This window comes from Lates calcarifer, linkage group LG7_1, assembly GCF_001640805.2.
Source record: "Lates calcarifer isolate ASB-BC8 linkage group LG7_1, TLL_Latcal_v3, whole genome shotgun sequence".
NCBI lineage: Eukaryota > Metazoa > Chordata > Actinopteri > Centropomidae > Lates > Lates calcarifer.
The window spans coordinates 953,681-972,241 of record NC_066839.1 but is presented as its reverse complement, the minus strand read 5'-3'; the positions used below and the strand labels follow the sequence as shown (position 1 = coordinate 972,241).

The 18,561-nt window shown below is 44.1% G+C and overlaps 1 protein-coding gene across 11 annotated transcripts in view; it reads left to right on the top strand.

The window, feature by feature from the left end:
- The window catches only part of adgrg6 (adhesion G protein-coupled receptor G6), a 79,475-nt gene that overhangs the window by 45,177 nt on the left and 15,737 nt on the right, over positions 1 to 18,561 (top strand). For all 11 annotated transcript variants that reach the window (XM_018674603.2, XM_018674604.2, XM_051071604.1 and 8 more), the window contains 19 exons: positions 7,585 to 7,673; positions 8,441 to 8,496; positions 8,731 to 8,757; positions 8,942 to 9,090; positions 9,794 to 9,905; positions 10,790 to 10,878; positions 11,108 to 11,172; positions 11,269 to 11,405; positions 11,511 to 11,676; positions 11,810 to 11,956; positions 12,055 to 12,171; positions 12,966 to 13,011; positions 13,557 to 13,663; positions 14,056 to 14,183; positions 14,888 to 15,156; positions 15,524 to 15,623; positions 16,574 to 16,724; positions 16,991 to 17,123; positions 17,675 to 17,776. In XM_018674603.2, the coding sequence (XP_018530119.1) occupies positions 7,585 to 7,673; positions 8,441 to 8,496; positions 8,731 to 8,757; positions 8,942 to 9,090; positions 9,794 to 9,905; positions 10,790 to 10,878; positions 11,108 to 11,172; positions 11,269 to 11,405; positions 11,511 to 11,676; positions 11,810 to 11,956; positions 12,055 to 12,171; positions 12,966 to 13,011; positions 13,557 to 13,663; positions 14,056 to 14,183; positions 14,888 to 15,156; positions 15,524 to 15,623; positions 16,574 to 16,724; positions 16,991 to 17,123; positions 17,675 to 17,776 (2,190 nt within the window). The remainder of the gene's footprint in view (positions 1 to 7,584; positions 7,674 to 8,440; positions 8,497 to 8,730; positions 8,758 to 8,941; positions 9,091 to 9,793; positions 9,906 to 10,789; positions 10,879 to 11,107; positions 11,173 to 11,268; positions 11,406 to 11,510; positions 11,677 to 11,809; positions 11,957 to 12,054; positions 12,172 to 12,965; positions 13,012 to 13,556; positions 13,664 to 14,055; positions 14,184 to 14,887; positions 15,157 to 15,523; positions 15,624 to 16,573; positions 16,725 to 16,990; positions 17,124 to 17,674; positions 17,777 to 18,561) is intronic.

The window sequence follows — 18,561 nt, the reverse complement described above, 5'->3', positions numbered from 1 at the left end:
AGTGGTCCTGTTATGATTACATTAACAGACATTAAATCATTGTTTTATCTCTCCGGTGCCTTGATGTGTTATCTTTCTGATTTAGTTAAATTGGGTTCGGGTTCAGCACTGCCTGGAGTAGCTGCTTCACCTGTTGTGGTAACAACCTAACCTAGTCATAGGAATACTCTGCTGGTTTGGGGTCCTCTCATATGGTTACATACATTTATTGTTTCAGCATGAATCCCATTAATCTTCCTCTCTGGACAGTTAGTCCTCTGTTCCTCTGATAAGCAAAGAAAATGACAAAAAAGAAAAATTGAAATAAACATGTCAGGTGTTTCTTAATCTCCACTGTGTAAACTGTTTTGTGCTTGAAAAAGTTTTCACAACTTTTATTTTTTAATCTGTATCCTGCTTCTTCACTGTGATGGCATCTGGTTTTATGTGCTGGGTCCTGTTGACAGCGAAGGAGGCTCCAACCAAAACTGCTGCTCCTGCTGCTGCTGGAGTTCCTCTTCAGCAGACTGAAGCGTTTGCTATTGGTCCAGCAGCTCAGCGCAGAAGACCGAGGCATGTTCCTGGACTAACTGCTGCTGGATCTCTTCTTTCTCAAGCTCCTAGACTGCTACCCCCTCCATCCCCCTTCAGCAGACAAACCAGGCCTGCTCTCATTCCCAGCCCCGATAGAGGAGCCTCTCATCGTACGTCTCTCACATCCAGCCAGTCGAGTTCCCCAGCCCAAGCTCCTGGCCCCTCACATCCAGCATATCAACCTCCAGCTCTCGTTCTCCCACCCGAGTTGTCTCACCCTAGACTTCCAGGCTCCCTCTCTAGGCCCCCGGGCCGTCGTAGCTCCAAGACCTCCCTGGGGTTCATCTCCACCCCTTTAATCTGGCAGGGGAGGAAGAGGCCAACTGGAGGGAGACGTCCAGCTGCCACCAGAGCACCACCCAGGCCGGCGGTTCACATCACAAAACCTGCTGAGGTCAAATCCACAACCAGGCCTGCATATGCTACACAGACAAATGGATTCAAACACACAGCTGGGTACACACATGCACCTGGGGTGAGAAATGCAACACAATTTTTTGGAAATGTGACGCACACAACTGGTCAGTTACGTCCATCAGCTGAACCTACGTCACGACCAAAACTTTCACACCAACCGGTCTCCAGCAGTGAGTTTCCTACGACCACTCAAGACTTAGAACTACATCCAGAATCTGGGGTTTCGTCGTCATCGGCCCCTCATCAGGAATCTTCTCCAGGGCGGCGTAGAGAGGAGGCCATAGGCACAAAGGAATCTTCCTCAGCAGTAGGATCAGCATCATCATCAGCTTTATTGTTGCCATCATTGTCCTCACTCAGCAACAGAAAAAACAAACCTGTGGCGCCGCAGTGGACGCTGCTGAGCGTAAGTGGTGAAACAAACCAGTCAGTTGGTCTGGGTAACTGGACAGATCCTCTGGAACCGCTGGGTGATGAATACGCATCAGGAACTGAGCCGTTTGTATATGATTTGACTGATCTCACAGAGGAGGGCGGTACCTTTAGTTTGTATGAATTTGATACAGTCTACTCCTTGGACGAACCAGTCACCATCTCTCCGGGCTTTATCAGCCCTGATGCTGGAAACCAACAGTCATTCAACAGCTCAGACAGCTCATGGTGCTTCATCTCCCGTCACACATCCCTCCACCGCCTCTGAGGGAGGAAGTGAACATTTTCTCTCTCTAACACATCTCCCTGATGACTCAGAAAACCCACCGAGCGGCTTCACAGCGGGCAGCGAGCTTTCTCTAACACACTCACAGGACACACTTGTGTCAGCTAAGTTCATCAGCAGGTCTGAAATTCCTTCAGTGACTGTTCCTCAGACTTTGACAGGAGCTCAAACCAACCTACAGGGTTTCAAACAACACTAGTTTGGGTGGACAGAGGCCAGAGGAAAGTCCCTGCTCACAAACTGCCCCTCAACATTTGGAAACACTGACTTTTCAGCCAACTCCATCGCTCCTTATTCCCTCCCTCTCATCCCTTCTCTTCATACAGCCAACACCTTCTCTGCCCATGGTACACCTAAGCTCCTCTGCTTCAGTTGCAGAGGAGATTTTCCCAGAACAGGAGGAGCACACAGCACAGGAATCCTTTTCCTCACTTTCTCTAAACTCACTGGACACTGTGTATGAAACAAACATTACTGGGAATGATGCTGAACTTGCAGTAGCTGATATATTTATACAATCATCAGTGAACTTCACCCTCCACAGACCCTCAGTTTCCTCCTCTCCTCCACCTGTTCTTCCAAAAACGTCTAACGCTCCGTCCCTTGACATCCCTCCCTACTCCTCATCTATCCTCCACTCTCCTACTCTTCCTCCTCTGTCATTGTCTTCTTCCTTCACCTCCTCTCATGCCATCACTCTATCTGCTTCATCAAATCAAATTCCACCCTCCCCTCCCCTTCACTCCTCTGTATCCCTCCCTCCTCTCTCATCCTCTCCTCCCCTCTGGTCCTCCACCACTCCTCTCCCACCCTCCGCTGCTCCTCAGCAGCCCCCGCTCTTCCTCCCTCTCCCCTCCCAGCAGGGAAGTCTTTCAGAAACAGTCGGTGTTGATGAATCTGCTCACGTTCCAGAGTCGGAGTCAGATATCGGGAACTTTCAGCCTTCTTTGTTGTCATTTCTGTCTTTGTCCTCGAACCTTCAAAGGGACTTTGTAGTGACGACGGTTGACACAGCATCCTCATTGTCACTTCCTCTCTTTTCTGAAGTCTCAACTGAATCTCAGATGCCAGTTGTAGACGGTGCACTGCTCCCTGAATACCATTCATTCTCTGCTCACAGGTCCTCTGACAATATATCACAACCTTTCAAAAGCACTTTTCCCTCCTCTGAGGATAATCAGCTCCTTGATGCTGAGTCAGGTCCATTAGTCCATTCAACTTTTTTCTCTTTTCGTCAAATTAATCCAACTCCCTCTGGATTATCTGTGGAGAATCTGTCATTGAAGTCTGTGTTACCGACACCAGAATTACCCTCTGAAACACAGGAGGTGCTGGACCCTTCTTCGGACTCATCAGTATATTCATCGCCTTCTTCTCATGCAGCCAGTCTGTCAGTCAGTGAGTTCTTGGTTCATTCTGATCAGAGAGACTTGAGCGACACGTATACTGTGCCAGACGAGTCACATCCAGTCAATCAGTCCAACACTGGCTTTACATCCCTGCCAGCAGCTGACGTTTGGGCCTCTGAACACACTGCGGCTCTGCTCCAGGCAAATATCGATAGAAGGCAAGGTTTGCACTCTGCTTCTTTGTCTCCCACTTCCTCCTCATCTTCAAATTCCTGTCCTTTCAACTCCAGAGTCCCCTCTTCCATCGCCATGACAACCCGTCTCTCGCTGTTTCTCCAGAGACTCTTCCTGCTGCCACGGTAACAGAACAGGTGGTGGGAGGGGAAGCTGTTGTGTCTCCCTCTTCACCTTCTCCTAATCCTGTAGCTGAGAACTCTCCTCTCTTGGCTCAGGCATCTTCACCTGGGTCAGGAGCCAGACTTACTGCCAGTCTGACCTTTAACAGAGATTCATGGAGGCTGCAGCACGCAGTCTCCCATTTCCACACCGATAACCAGGTGAACACAAACAACGCCGCCGGTGCTCACACTAACTCCAGGGGCTTGCAGACACTCACCGGCCATGACGATGCATTTAATCACCCCACTTCCCCTTTGTCGAATCCATCTGTCATGGCAGCGACCCAGACACTGGCACTCCGCAGCAGCCTGACTGCACAGCCTGGCACTACAACCCCCCAGCATCGCTTCAGGGCTGGATTATACACATCACTCAGCCTTGGCACAAACTAACACTGAACACCCCGGCCATCTGATCCACACACACATGCTCACACACTCGAGCAAGTTTTTAGGTGCAAGTGAGAAGCGAGACACGAGTCAGAGATCAGGGCAGGACACACATGTTGAGGTTGGGCGGCTGCAGCTGCAATCACCTCACTATGTTTCCTCTGCTTTTACTCCTCATCTACTTTTACCTTCTACTGTGCCTTCTCTGTCTCTTGCAGAAACCCTCACCCCTCCTTTTCCCTCTCTTTACCTCTCTCCAATCTATTCTGCAAGCCCTCAATCCATAACTGTCTCCTCCCTTCCCCCCTCATCTATAGTCACCCCCTCTGTCTCTCCTCTCCTCCCCAGCTGGGTGGCATTGCCAGCACTGTCTGCCAGCATGGCAGAGGCAGTAATTGACTCCTTGACGCCCACTCAGCTGATTGCTGGCTTCCACCATCCCACTACAACCCAGTTGCCCCTGGACAAACAATCACAGTCTTTCCAAAGGTCCACCACACACCCTGTTAGCCAGTCAGCAGAGTCAAACCAGCAGTTCCTCACAGTCAGCCAGTTACTTCCTGTTGACCATGCCTCCACACCCCCTGGTGACAAACTGAATTCCAGCCACTCACAGCCTCATGTTGAAGCTTCTGACAAGGATGATGTTTTGCCAGAGCTCTCAAACAGCTCACAGTCAGTGGATGGTCCAGCTTCCTCACGTGAGGCCTCAAATAATGAAACTACAGCTGAGCTACAGTCACATCTCCCTGCTTTATTTGACCCTGCAGATGTTGTTCCAAAAATCCATACTGCGGAGGGACTGGCCTCTTCAGCGGTAAACACCAGTGACAGTGTTATTGTGGATGTAGTATTGAATGCTGCAACAGGCCTTCAACTTAATGAGAATCTAAATCCAGAAGTTTCCCTGAATGCTCAATCGTTTCCTGTTGAAATGCAAACTACATCTCCCCGCCCCACTTATCAGCCCAGCTATGCACCATTAAGACATCCCACTGGTACTCCAATTATGCACACTTATGGCCCTAATGTCCCCTCTTCCACCTCAGCCGCCAGATCCCCCACTGGCTCCTCTATCAATGCCCCAGATCAAGGCTTCATTTCTGGGCAGGCAGAGCCCCCACCTCCTGTGAGTGACAACCACACTGCAAACACAGCAGGCTTAAAATACTTCTCCAAGTCAAAGGCAACCACAGTTACAACACTCAATAACTCTCCCTCAGTGCCAGGTGAAATGGCAAACACCACAAAGGCTAAAAATGCTACAACTCTGATAGATGATGGAAATATGGATGCATCTCAGGGGAATGTGACAGGACACAAAACAACGCCAGATCTCAGTGTGAATGCAGGCACATCAGCAAAGTCAAATTTTACCCTTTCAAAGCCGAGTTTAATCTCGAGTCCAAGTGTGTCGAATCACAGTGAGAATCCCAGCTCAGGAGTGTTTGTGAATGGAGCCATGAACGCAGACCACAGTGACAGCGATGTCAAAGATCTCCACCTTTCCCCCACTCTACCTGCTGTCATCAGTGGTAACCACTTTATAACCACAAAGAGCTCCTCTGCGACAGCACCACTGAAAGCAGCCAGTACTTCAGCTAGCAGTGCCGGCAGCAGCGGCCTTAAAAAGGCCACAGTTCATCCAACCCGTGGATCCCCAACTGTGGAATTAACTGCCAAACCCACGTTGCCATGCCAATGTAAACAACGCTTTCATTTTACATGTCTGTGTGGACTGTCATCGGGGAACAGTATGTCATGCAGTAACAAAAAACTCTAGACGTAGAGAACGATAAAAAAACAATCATCTGTAATGACAGCAGCATGCACTGGAAAATTTTTCATCATAGTAACTTGTATTAAGTCTTAAAGCCTTTATTTATTTATTTAAAGGGGTTTTAAAACAGAGTGATATGTGCTTGTAGATTGCAGTATGCACTCTATGGCCAAAAGAAATGGAGGAGAAAACATATCACATATGGCTGTAATGTTCAAGTGTCCACAGACTCCTGGCCATATAGTGTCTTACAGCTTGATTCGAAACAAAGATCTTAAAGCTTGTAGAGATGACTCATGCGGTAGATGATGCCACTTTCAATGAAAAGAAACAAGATTTTAAGACTGAATACATGATCAAATTACTTGTTAAGGTGGTCGGGTTTTGCAGTGTAGTAGGTGAATACCTGTTTTTAATCAGTTAGTAGACTGTACCCTAGTGGTAGATATTTATATAGCTGTCAATCGGGTCAATGGGTTAGATCCTCAGGTATCGGAGGCTGTTGATTGGTTTGAAATGATTCTGGTCCATGTGTAGGATATTAACATGAGGTCTAGTTGTCCAATCAGACTGTAGTATTTATCCTGGTACTTGTAGTTCAAACTAAGGGGTTGTAGTGCACTGTTCCTGCTCTGCCTCGCTGTCTCTGTATTCATTTCTCTTTTTTATGTGTCTATCCACTGTAAAGACTTCTCTCTACCTCTCCCTCATTTCTCTCCCAATTTTTCTTCACTTCTTTCTTTCCCTGTTTCCTGTCTGAGTTTTTAAATCCATCCAGCTTCTTGGTAGAGACATCCTGCGCTGCTGCTCCCACAGTAAACAACAGACACCTCATCTCCACTGTACAAATACTGTGAAGTCCAGTTACTGTTTGAAATGACCAGCTGCTCCATAAACCTCAGCAAAAACATATCACTGTCTGTCTGCAGCTTGCAGGGTCTCCCACCAGAACTGATGGAGTAGAGTTCTAATCTGTTCAGTAGCATTTACTAACAATTATAGATGCTGGAGAGACACCCAGTGGCCAATGTGAAACATAGCAGGAGACATGAGAGCACTAAACCTGCCAAAAGCCTCTGTGCTGCAGGAGAGCTCAGAATTAATGAAACATTTAAGGGGAAAATATCTCTTATTAGCTATTTAAACTTTTGGCATGACGAATAAATCATCTAGAATTTAAATATTTAAATGTCACTAGTTATTGCACAGATTTTTAGACTGAACATCTTCACAGAGATTTATTCTACAAACTGTAAAGAAAGACATTTGTCCTCAGGAAACATGTTATGAAACATATATTAAGTTTCACATAATAACTTAATATTTACCTGCGTTTAAACAAATCTCAGTCTAGTTTTAGTAGTTTTCTCAAGAAAATCAACATAAAACCAACTAAACTAACTAGAAAATGAAAATAAATGTTTTGGACCTTTGTTCTATTTATGGTATTTTCTTGTTGTTGAGAACAGAATCATTTGTGTTTTTTAAATGTTTTTATAAAACATGTCTAATTTTCTAAATGTGGTGTGAGATGTGAACATGTGAGGTGTCTGCAGGCACACACACGTTGAAAGTGTAAAATCGTGTAAAAGGTTTAAACAGTTAATGGCACAGTGGATAAACAGCTGCAGCAGCAGAAACATCTTCTCCTGCAGCTTTTTTCTGATTCCCCACACATTCCAAATAATCCCATTCACCAAGAAAAGAAATGGTAATGACTGCTCTGCCCTCCTCTCTGCTGTTGTTATCTGTCAGCCAGCACATTCCTCATCATTTTACACTGTAAAATTGGATTTTTACATAACTTGATTAGCTTCATCCGCTCGATTCATCTCCTGCTATGTGGCACAGGCGAAAAAAAACCCAGTTCCATTATATGTGTGAAATCGCCTGTGGCAAATTGAGACGAAAGTATTATTTTCTGTTTCTCTCTTTCTCTCCTCTCACCTTCATTTGCAGAGGAGTTGTACTACCGCATTTCATTTGTGGTGGATGTTGGGGGCTCGGATCTGAAGCAGCAGGATGTGGAGCGAGCTGTGGCTCAATGGGTAAGAAGAGTCCATATTCATGTTGCCAGCAACAGCAGTTTACAATAACAGGTTAAACCTTTGGTGGCCCCCAGACAGCAGCAGGAGCAGAAGACTCCAGTATCTGTTTTCTTTCATTTGTGTTTGGTGGAGAAGGAGGTGGTGTGTTGTTAATGCACCTCTAAAATCCAAAAAGAGTTCCTGCACAACAATAGAGTCAGTAGACTCAGTTTCATGGCTGCATCAATCCACCAGGGGCCGCTAAAGTAATGAAGTGAGGCATGGGCCCTATTGGCCTCTTGTTTAATGGTATAATTTTGACACACATTTATTCATTATTTATTTATTTCACTACACACATTTAAATCTCTGGTCTCTGAGGCCCCTGAGGGCCCAGAGCCCCAGGCTGTGTCAGTCCTTAAAACATTTATCAGCTCTTTACAGACTCACTGTTCATAAGGAACAGGTGAAATCAGTAAACTGGCAAATTCAGTTCATTAGAAAGGAAAATCATCATGTTCAGAGCAATAAAAGATAAAATGATCCTCAGTTTCATGTTGGAAACAAAAGTTTTCTCCTCAGGAACTTGTCTAATGGTGATGTAATAATGGCAATACCTCAGACAAACTGATAGGATTGTTGGACTACAGTTCTCACGATCCAATAAGTCATTAGTCGTAACAACGGCAGAATTTAATTTGGGTGAATAGCATGAATCTTTTAGTTCATGTGCAGCCCTGAAATCTAATTTTCTTGTTTGATGGATGGGATTTGTTTTCCTTTCACAGCTTAATCAGACGTTTCAGGGCTGGACTGAAGTTACAGTCACTGTGGATAACGTCAGGTAATTCAACAATCAGCTAGAGTCGAGTTGAATTCTCTCTGTCTGACTGAAGGTAGATTTATCATGTTTAATCCTCCTCAGCCTCTGTAAGGAGCAGCTGACAAACTTATTTTATTCACAAACATGTAACAGTTTTCTGGATTGTGAGTTTTTAAAACCTTTTCTGGTTGAAATGTGGCTTTATATGAATTCTCACTGCTGTTTTCTCACCTGTTAAACCTTTCCTCTCCTCAGTGTCCAGAGAGGAGCTAACCCGCCAAGGTAAACAGATTAAACCCTGCAGACTTTATGTCACTTTGTGAGTTATGTGTATTTTGTTAACCAGGTGAAAAGAAGTGTTTTTATCTTCCTCAGACGGTTGTTAATTGATGAATGATGTTTGTATCCTTTCATATATTTGCGTCTGCACTTTCAGCATCTTATTTCTGGTTTGTTTTTTCTCCAGTTACCGTTGTCAGGCTCTGCTGACACATTACTACATCACCAATGAAAGTATGATTGAAGCTGCCATCTCTGCCAGGCTGAACAACAGAAAGGGTTTCATAGGTTCTGAACTACAGATCCAGCCCTCCTCCATGAATGTCAGCTTAATTGGTAAGGAACCACATCATGTTTTTGTTGTCATTAGAACTGGTTCAGATGTTCATGTTCCCCTCAGGATGAACTTTGGTGATCCCATAACCTTTAACCTCTAGCGCCACCATCAGGTCAACGTTTTCATTTGTGAAATACTTTAGTTCATGACAAAATGACAGGTGTTATTATAATTAACATCTTGTTTACTGCTTAGTCACAAATGTTAGCATGCTAACTCGCTAAACTTAACATGTTAACATGGTAAATAAACATCAGCGTGTTAGCTTTGCAATTAGCATAGTTTGGCGTAGGTATAAACTTTTCGTCCTGTTGACTGACCCATGTGAAACCTTGTGGAAGACAGTGTTTTTATTGTGTGCTTCTGTTACCACAGTAGTCTTTTCTCTTCTTTGAACAGATTTTCTCACTCTGTATCCCACTTTCAGGACTTTTAATATTTGACTGATTTCCTCTATTTGTTTTTCATTAGTTCTGTTGATTTTGTTTCTCCTCTGTGTGGAGTTTATCTGTCCATTTCTTTTGTCCGGTCTCATTTTATTTGTCATCTCATTTGTCTTTCTCTCTCCTTTGGGTCTGTACCTGTGTATCTTTATCAGATCCCTGTGGTTTGTTTGGCTCTCTTGTTCAGTTTGTGTTTCATGTATCATTTCCATGCTGTTATCATTCATGCTGAAATAACTGCTGTTTCCTCTCCTGATAGAAAACTGTCCAAAGGAGAATAATCTTCACTACCTCTGGCCTGAGAGCAGACCCACTGTCACCCGGGCCCTGCCCTGCTTCCCCAACAAGGACCAGTGGGCATCCAGGACCTGGTAACACACACATATACACACATCTCTATATATCACCACCAGACTCCATTGACAAAACCAGGAATTTTACTGGGAGCTGCTGGAATACCACCACCTCCATCTGTTAGTGTTTTTGTGTTGCTGTGTGGTACTTTTACTTCAGTAAAGTATCTGATTACCACCAGTATCTTCCACCACTGAAAGTCACACAGTAACACAAACAAACTAACAGATGGAGGCAGTGGTATTAACCCACTTCTTGTCCAGCAGTTTTGATTTGTCATGTTTAAACATTTATAGAAATTAAGAAACTCACACCTCTCCTCTGCTCTTTGTTAGACGCAAAAGCAAAGAATAGTTTTAATCAGGTGATATTTCTTGAACAGAACACAAATCTAATTTGCTGAGTCTTCCCTCTGAACAATGTGACACCGTGAGTTAACGCTGCATTAATCACTGACTGTCAAACAATAGCTCAGTTTGCTCTCACCATGTACTAACTGATGGCCAATTTCACTGAGGATAGAAGACTTTACAGAAGAGAAGAAGCTCTGTGAAGAAGACTTCTTTGTGCAACAGCCTCTACCGAGTTATAAAGCAGGAGATACAGCATGAATACAATCTGATGTCTGCTGTTGATAAACTGAGCTAATTTATCTTCTAAACCTACTTTGTTTTCTTTTTTCCATTATGAAATATTACACAGCTGAGAGTAATCTGTGAATTATTAATGCAGCAGGCAGGATGTCTGCAGGTCCAAAAAGATAAGAGACAGACTGTCACAATTCTACTTCTCTAATCTCTAATTCTTGAGAACACAATGTCTCAGAAACGCTTTGAAGGAATCAAATCTGACACAGACGTTCACCTGCCGGTCAAGGATTGATGACTTTTTTTCCCCACAGTTCGCTCAATCGACAGAACTACTCATCCCACTGGTTAGCTCCAGACCTCAGTAACTGCACGGACATCAAGACCATCGAGGTGTCAGCAGGTACGCTCAGCCACCAGCCAATCAGGGACTGAGACAGAGACAGGTGGATACAGATGGAAGGCAGATACTAAACAAAAACAAGTTGATGTAAAGGTCAAATGTAATCTGGAAAACAGGATACAAACAATAAAGATAGGCGCCATTTTGTCCACAGTGTCACACATTTTATAAACTCTAAATATTAAAAACCATAAATGTGTGAATGATTTGTTGTGTGGTTGTTGTGCAGAGAATGCAGCGGAGGTGGCGGAGCAGCTCGCCAACATCACCGAGAACAACCTGTCCGACGAGGAGGTGGGAGTCCAGACCTCTGTGTTTGACTGTCCAGACTGAGGAGATCTTGTGAGGAGAGTAAATAACCTCCTCCTCCTCTGCTCCCTCTCTCCACAGGTGTCCAAAGTGGTGACCAAGGTTAAAGAGCTGGTGAATGTGGCCAAGATCAACACCACCTTAGCCTCCACCGTCGTCACCATCATCTCCAATGTCATGAACAGCACGACGACGACGAACCTCACCACCTCTGAGAAGTACGCTCAGTAACATCATCTGTCTTTACTGGACTTTACTGTTGTCTACTGTATTCTAGAGTATTATACCTCCACTGAACTCTACTGACCCTCTTCCTCCGTCAGAGCTCTGAAGATGGTGGATGAACTGGTTCAGAAGATCGAGTTTGATGGCCCATCCATCAACATCACCTCCAAAAACCTGGCTCTGGGGATATTGGCCGTCAATGCCACCACGTTCAAGAAGACGTCCTTCCGTGCCTTCATACCTCCAAACACCTCTGATCCACAGGTAACACCTGGAGTCATTACAGCTTCCTCCTCTGTAGGGTTTTACTGTTCAGCTCATCATGAAGGTTTCTAAAAAGTTCTGATATTGTGTTGAATTTAGTTTGAGTGTTGATGTTTCCTCTCTGCTCTCTCAGATTGATTTTGAGTCAGGGGCGGTCAACCCTTTAGCTCAGGTCACCCTCCCTGCATCTCTGCTGCACACAGACTCTCTGAGCGAGTCCGACAGATTGAGTCTGTCCAGGATCAACTTCATGTTCTTCAGCAGCACCAACTTCTTCCAGGTAAGTCAGTCTGTCCAAGTTGTTGCCTAAAATAAGCCATTCGTATTTTACGGATAAACAAAAAGTTGGGTCCTGATGTTGCTGGGATGTGTTTCCAGAAAGAGCAGGGCAATCACTCTTTAAGCAGCTACGTTGTGGCGAGCAGCGTGGGGAACCTCTCTATCAAAGGCCTGAAGGATCCTGTGCAGATCGAGATCACTCACCTCCTTGGCAAGGTACAGAGGAGAATGTTTACCTGCGCACGAGGACAGACGTGTTTGTGCATGTGTGTGTGTACATGGGCCGGTGTTTGTAAGAGCTCATGGCAGGTGATCTGTCATCAGCTCTGCTTCATGTTTAGCAGTTACTTTACTGCTACAGTTACTGCATAAGAAATAGTTGGGAAGGAATCTTTTGAGTAGAGTAGAGCTATGATCACAGGAACACAACTGACATGTTTTATAGATGTTTTTATTGTAGCTTCAACAGGCCTTCAAGTTAAGTCAAAAGTCAGTGAGACTGTTTTGGCAGAAACAAAATAACAACTGTTTCCCAGACATGCAGTTGTTTCTTACACCTAAGGAAAAGGAATTTACAAAAACATAAACACACTGAGATTGGGACACAGCATGTCTTCAGCAACATACCTGTCAATCAGTGCCTGGGTTACAGACTGTGCAGACGAGTCTTGGGTTCAAACCAAGCCTGGTTTGTTTGGATGGAGTGGCTCTTTGGTGCTAGCACTGTGGTTAGCTTTGTAGAAGCCTGTTGTTTGTCCTTCAGGGGACTAGCAGTGGAGAGTCCTCACACCAACACATAGACAATAACTCACCAGTATTTTTCTGTCTTTGACCTTGAGGAAGGAAAAATAATAATGTCCCTATTTCCAGGAGAAAAAGCTGATGTTAGTCAGTCTGACTTTGTGACACAGTGAGGTCAGGTGATGGCTGCAAACTGAAAAATTCATCATTTTGAAAATGAAACCAGTAATTCTGTGAACCTGATGCTATTTGATTCTCTCTCCTGCCAGGTCTCCAAGAATCCAGTTTGCATGTTCTGGGACTTCAGCATGAACAGTAAGTCTGTCTGCGTCTGTCGTCACATCGTCCTAAACATTCCAGCTTCATTACGCTGCAGGTTCTCAGGTCTACAGGGAGCCGTTCACCTTTTCACAACGAACTACCTCCCATCTGTTAAAGAAAAACATCCCATCTGTTAAAGTCTCATCCAAGTGCTGCATTAATCACTTCTACTGGTTGTAGTTTGACGAGCTTGTTCTTAAATGACCTTCTTGGTGTATTTGTCAGCGGTTGAAGCCACGTAGATAAATCTGTGAAACAACCTGTATTTAAGTGACTCAGCCTTATGTCAACATAAACACATTTAGTCCAGTATGTTCACGTTTTCATAAAAACATGAAGCTGTGGACACGTCATCTGTGTCCACAGTGATCAGCAGTATCCTTGTTATTGGTGCTTTTATTCATTTTTGTTTAATGCATAAAATCTCCAGTAAATATTTCTTCATCAACACTCGGCCATCACCATCCTCATCAAAGCTCTAAAAGTTTATGGCTCATACTGCAGGTGACTGTGATGTAATACCTGTGTGCTGTCACTAGATGGTGGTGGAGGTTGGAACAAAGAAGGCTGCAACGTGTCCAAGACCTCCACCAACAACAAAACTATCTGTCTCTGTAACCACCTGACACACTTTGGCATCCTCATGGTAAGACTGCACTGTGTGTGTGTGTGTGTGTGTGTGTGTGTGTGTGTGTGAGAGTGTGAACACTACACACTCTAATAAACAATGAAAAAAACATGTTACTGTTTTGCTCAGTCATTCAGAGTTGCTTCTTCCAGCTGAGCTCTTAAAGTGAAAATGCAACAATCAAACCTCTGATGCATTTACTGTCACACCTGTCACTCAGAAATCTCATCCCTCTGCAGGATGTGTAGGGTGAATATAACAGTAGGTTTGATAGATAAACAGACCAGTTACATTAATGAGAGAAAAGTATTTTTTCTTTGCCTTTCTCAGATGTTTATTTTGGTTCTTTGATTTTCAGACCTTTTTCTTTTAACCTCTGTGAGGTGATGACTTTATTGCCTTTATTCCAGGACATATCTGGAGCTAATTCTCAAATAGATGCAAAGAACAAGAACATTCTGACCTTCATTACCTACATCGGCTGCGGCGTCTCCGCCATCTTCTCTGCTGCCACGCTGCTCACCTACATCGCCTTCGAGTGAGTCTTGTCTTAAGCTGCAGGACTGAATAGGACGGGGCTAGAATTAATATCTGAAACAGTATTTGATGAGCTGATCAAAGAACCCTGGATTTTGTTGTTACAGTAAGAGAGGCTCCAGCTATGTTTGCTAGTTGACAGAGAAAGGTCACATGTCCTTCATAAGGTTTGATGAAAGTTTAATTTAGTTAGATTTGACTGGTTTTAGTCACAGTGGTGTATCCAGAGCACTTTGTGTCAAAGTTTTGTCATTGATAGGATTTATTACAACTGACACAGCAGGTGGAGAGACTGAAACTTCTGATCCAGGAGATCATTTTATTTCTCCCTACATTCTGCTCTCTCTGTGATCCTGCCGTTGCTAAGTAGGATAAACATTCAATATACTGTGTATATACTGTATAGTCGTCTGTATTTTACTTCCCTCATAAGGCTCCCAAGCTCCTCAGGAAACCTTTGGCTCTAACTTCACTGCTGAGGGTCAAAACCTCAGATCAGCCTGGACCAGGAGAAGAGAGAGAAACAGGAGAAACTCTGTCAGCTGCTGCATGTGGAGAGGAGTTTGTGAAGGAATGGTTCAGGTGGTCAGGGGGGATGACTGTGAATACGTGGAACTGAAAATGAGCACAAACCACAGTAAATAAAGTCGTCAACAAAATCAAATTTTAACCACAGGCCACATCTTTTTCCTCTCCTCCTCACAGAAAACTTCGACGTGACTACCCGTCCAAGATCCTGATGAACCTCAGCGCGTCCTTACTGGGCCTGAATATGGTCTTCCTATTGGATGGCTGGCTGGCTAGTCTGGACATCGATTGGCTGTGCAAGTCTGTGGCTGTCTTCCTGCACTACTTCCTGCTGACCTCCTTCACCTGGATGGGGTTGGAGTCCATCCACATGTACATTGCTCTGGTCAAGGTCTTCAACACCTACATACGCCGATACATCCTTAAGTTCTGCATCGTCGGATGGGGTGAGGAGCCGATTGTTTGGCTTAAACTACTAATGTCCAAAGTCTATCTGAGTTTATTTATTAGCAGGCAGAAAATAAAACTTCACTCCTGGGAGAACAAGTTACTCTCATAATTAATTTAGATAATGTTTTAGTTCAGTTTTGTGAGTGATAGAAGTAGACTTGTTAGGGTGAAGTGTTGTTTTTCCCCTGCAGCTTGATTCTTAGGCCAAAGACTTGACAAAGAACACTTTACTCAGGGAGCTTGGAAATGAAAATGATTTTGTTCTGATTCATATAAATGCAATAATGGCTTGGCAGCAACAAATAATCAGGAGAGGAGGACATGGGAACTCTGATGACCTGTGGATTTTGTGTTTTGTTCCAGGTTTCCCTGCAGTGCTGGTAGGGATTGTCGTCGCAGTGGATTCAGAGTTTTATGAGGTGCAGGGGTACGGCAAAGACAACTCATCAGAGGGATCGTCATTGTGAGTGGCCATAGTGTTACAATGATAAATCAAACCCAATACAAGAAAAAACATCTTGGTCTTAACCCAATGTAAAAAATGCAGCTCCACTTCAGGATGTATTTAATGCGAGCGGTCAACCTTATCACAGGATGATAATCTGAAAAGACACTTCAGCTATACATTGTGTCCTGGTAACACACTGTATTTAAATTCAGTTCAGTTTGTCTCTGTTGCTCTCTCAGTCACACAAGTTTTGTTAAAATGAAAACAAATCTGAAAGAAAGAACATTTGTTTTCAGTGTGAAATCACTGAGATTATATTCTGTCTGTTGTTGTGGAACGTTACAAAACCCGAAATCAAACCAAAGAAATCATGAAGGCTAAAGGGGCAGACACATTTTCAACAGAAAACTCAGTCTGAGGCCAAAATGTTCAGTTCTCTGTGGGAGTGGACAGAGTGTTTCCTCTGCTTTAATATAGTCACAGTCAGATTTCATTTACCCACATGATTTATCAAGAGCCTTCCCTGCACTGCCAGGAATAAAATCTACTGGAAAAATACCTAATCCTAAAAACTGTCACATTTCAGAATATTGTTTCTAAAATATCTGAATTAGCTTTGCAAAAAACTCATCAAGAGTAATTTGTATGTAACTGTAAAATATCAACTCCCCCTCAGGTCATCAGGGGGAAAAGTTAGTGAGGACATGATTTTTTAACCTGCGCCTTATTTTCACTGTTTATTGGTGTGAATGATTGACAGGGATAAAAAGCCACAGTAAGAACATGATTATAACGCCTCATTTTCATCATCATATTACTGACACCGTTTCCTCCTCAGCTGTTTGCTGCACATTTTGATCTACAGTGCATCATGTGTTAGTGTTAGAGTCATGGTAGCTTTGTGTGTGTGTGTGTTTTTGTGTGTGTGTGTGTGTTTGTGTGTGTTTGTGTGTCCTCTCTCTCAGCTGTTGGATCCAGAAGCCTGTCATCTTCTACACCACCTGCGTCGGTTACTTCTGCGTGATGTTTCTGTTGAACGTGGCCATGTTCATCGTGGTGATGCTGCAGATCTGCGGCCGCAACGGCAAACGCAGTAACCGCACGCTGCGAGAGGAGGTGAGGAACACAGACACAGCAAACGTTTAACGGAGCACAAGCAGAAATAACCAGCAGGGCTGCACAGAGAGATCTGAGCTGTGTTTATCCAGGACTGTCTCTTAATAATCTGTCAGAGGAGCCAAAATGGCGCCACAGTTACTATATGTTACAGAGCCATCATTCACTGGAGGAGGAAGAGTAAAGAAAGGTTTTTAAAATCTAAATGAAAACAATGAGCTCTCTTACCAACAGAGAATAAACATTTCTCTGCTGTGTTGATCCAGGTTCTGAGAAACCTGCGGAGCGCCATCAGCCTCACCTTCCTGCTCGGTATGACGTGGGGTTTCGCTCTGTTCTCCTGGGGCCCCGTCCAGTTGGCCTTCATTTACCTCTTTACCATCTTCAACTCACTGCAAGGTAAAGTCACTGTGGTGAATGAGACGCTGGATCTGATGTTACTGGACTGAGGTTCAGCCTGACAGCCTCAGGGCTTTTTGTTCAGGCGAAGTTGTCAGGTAGCTTTATGCAGCATTCAGATCATAAAGTGATGAATGGTAGAGATGAGACAGAACAGTCATCAAAACAAGGCGTCCATTCCTTTCATTTGTTCAGCATAGTGGAGATTTCAGAATAAAAGAGTTTCTCCGACCTGAATATTTTTTTTTTGACGTAATATGAACAAGTCATTTCTATGGTATGGTAATGATGATACCTTCAATATGACGTGACCTTGGCATCATACATATGTACCAACATACAGATGGTGCTCATCAAGTTGAAATGAGCAATTAATTTTAAGTGTTCACTGAATCCAATCTGGACTCTGACGAGAGGTTCAGGTGTTGTGTGTTTTCAGTGTTTTTGCTCTTGATGTTGGCCAGCAGGCCAGTGCTGTTTGTGTGTGTTGTGTATGGTCCTGTGCTGTGCTCTGATCTCAGACCTCTCACCCTCCTGTTTACCTGCTCCAGGTCTGTTCATATTCATCTTCCACTGCGCGCTGAAAGAAAACGTCCAGAAGCAGTGGAGGAGATACTTCTGCTGCGGCCGATTCAAGCTGTCAGACAACTCAGGTACCTGTCTGTCTGTCTCCCTGTCTGTCTGTCTCAGGTTGATCTCAAAGGTTCACAACAGAACATTAGAGCTAAATCACGTTTCCCTACAGGAGTCCTGTCAAATCTGTCTGCAGGACTCCGGCCACATTCCCACAGCAGCAGAAAAAACAGACAGACATTTTATTAAAGTATAAAAGCTAAGTCAGCTGGGCTTTACAGCTAATAAAAAACAGATAAAACAGAGTCGTCTCAGGAAGACCAGGAAGTCCTCCAGTTGCCCTGTGCTGCTGCCATTTCATTTATAAGAAGGTAGATGAGTCTGTGCACTGGCCTCATGTATCTGAGAGACTCTGAGATGGCGTTTAGCCACAGAATTCCTCAATGAAAGCAGGATCAGAAAAAGGAGGAAAACACAAAGTTCATGTTCACGCAGAATTTCTGTTGCAGCTGTTACACTGTGTACACACTGTACCAGCTGATATCACTGTCTTAATGTCTGATCAGTCTGTCCATCATGATGCATTAAGTAACCAGTGATCAGGTCAGTCAGTGGACTCTCTGCGCTGAAACATTCATGGTCCTCAGAGGAGGAACCCTGCTCACTTCTGTGTTTCTCTCTCAGTCAGCACAGGAGCTGACATCTGGACTTATTTCCATCAATGCAACAGAATACTCTGACCTGTGCCGACAGTTTGTTTCCAACAGAAGGGAATGTTGAACTGAGTGGGTTTGAAACAGTGGCGACATTAAAGCCGCAGTTATTCAGCTGGTTCTCAATGTTAACATTTACGTTTTTATTGTAA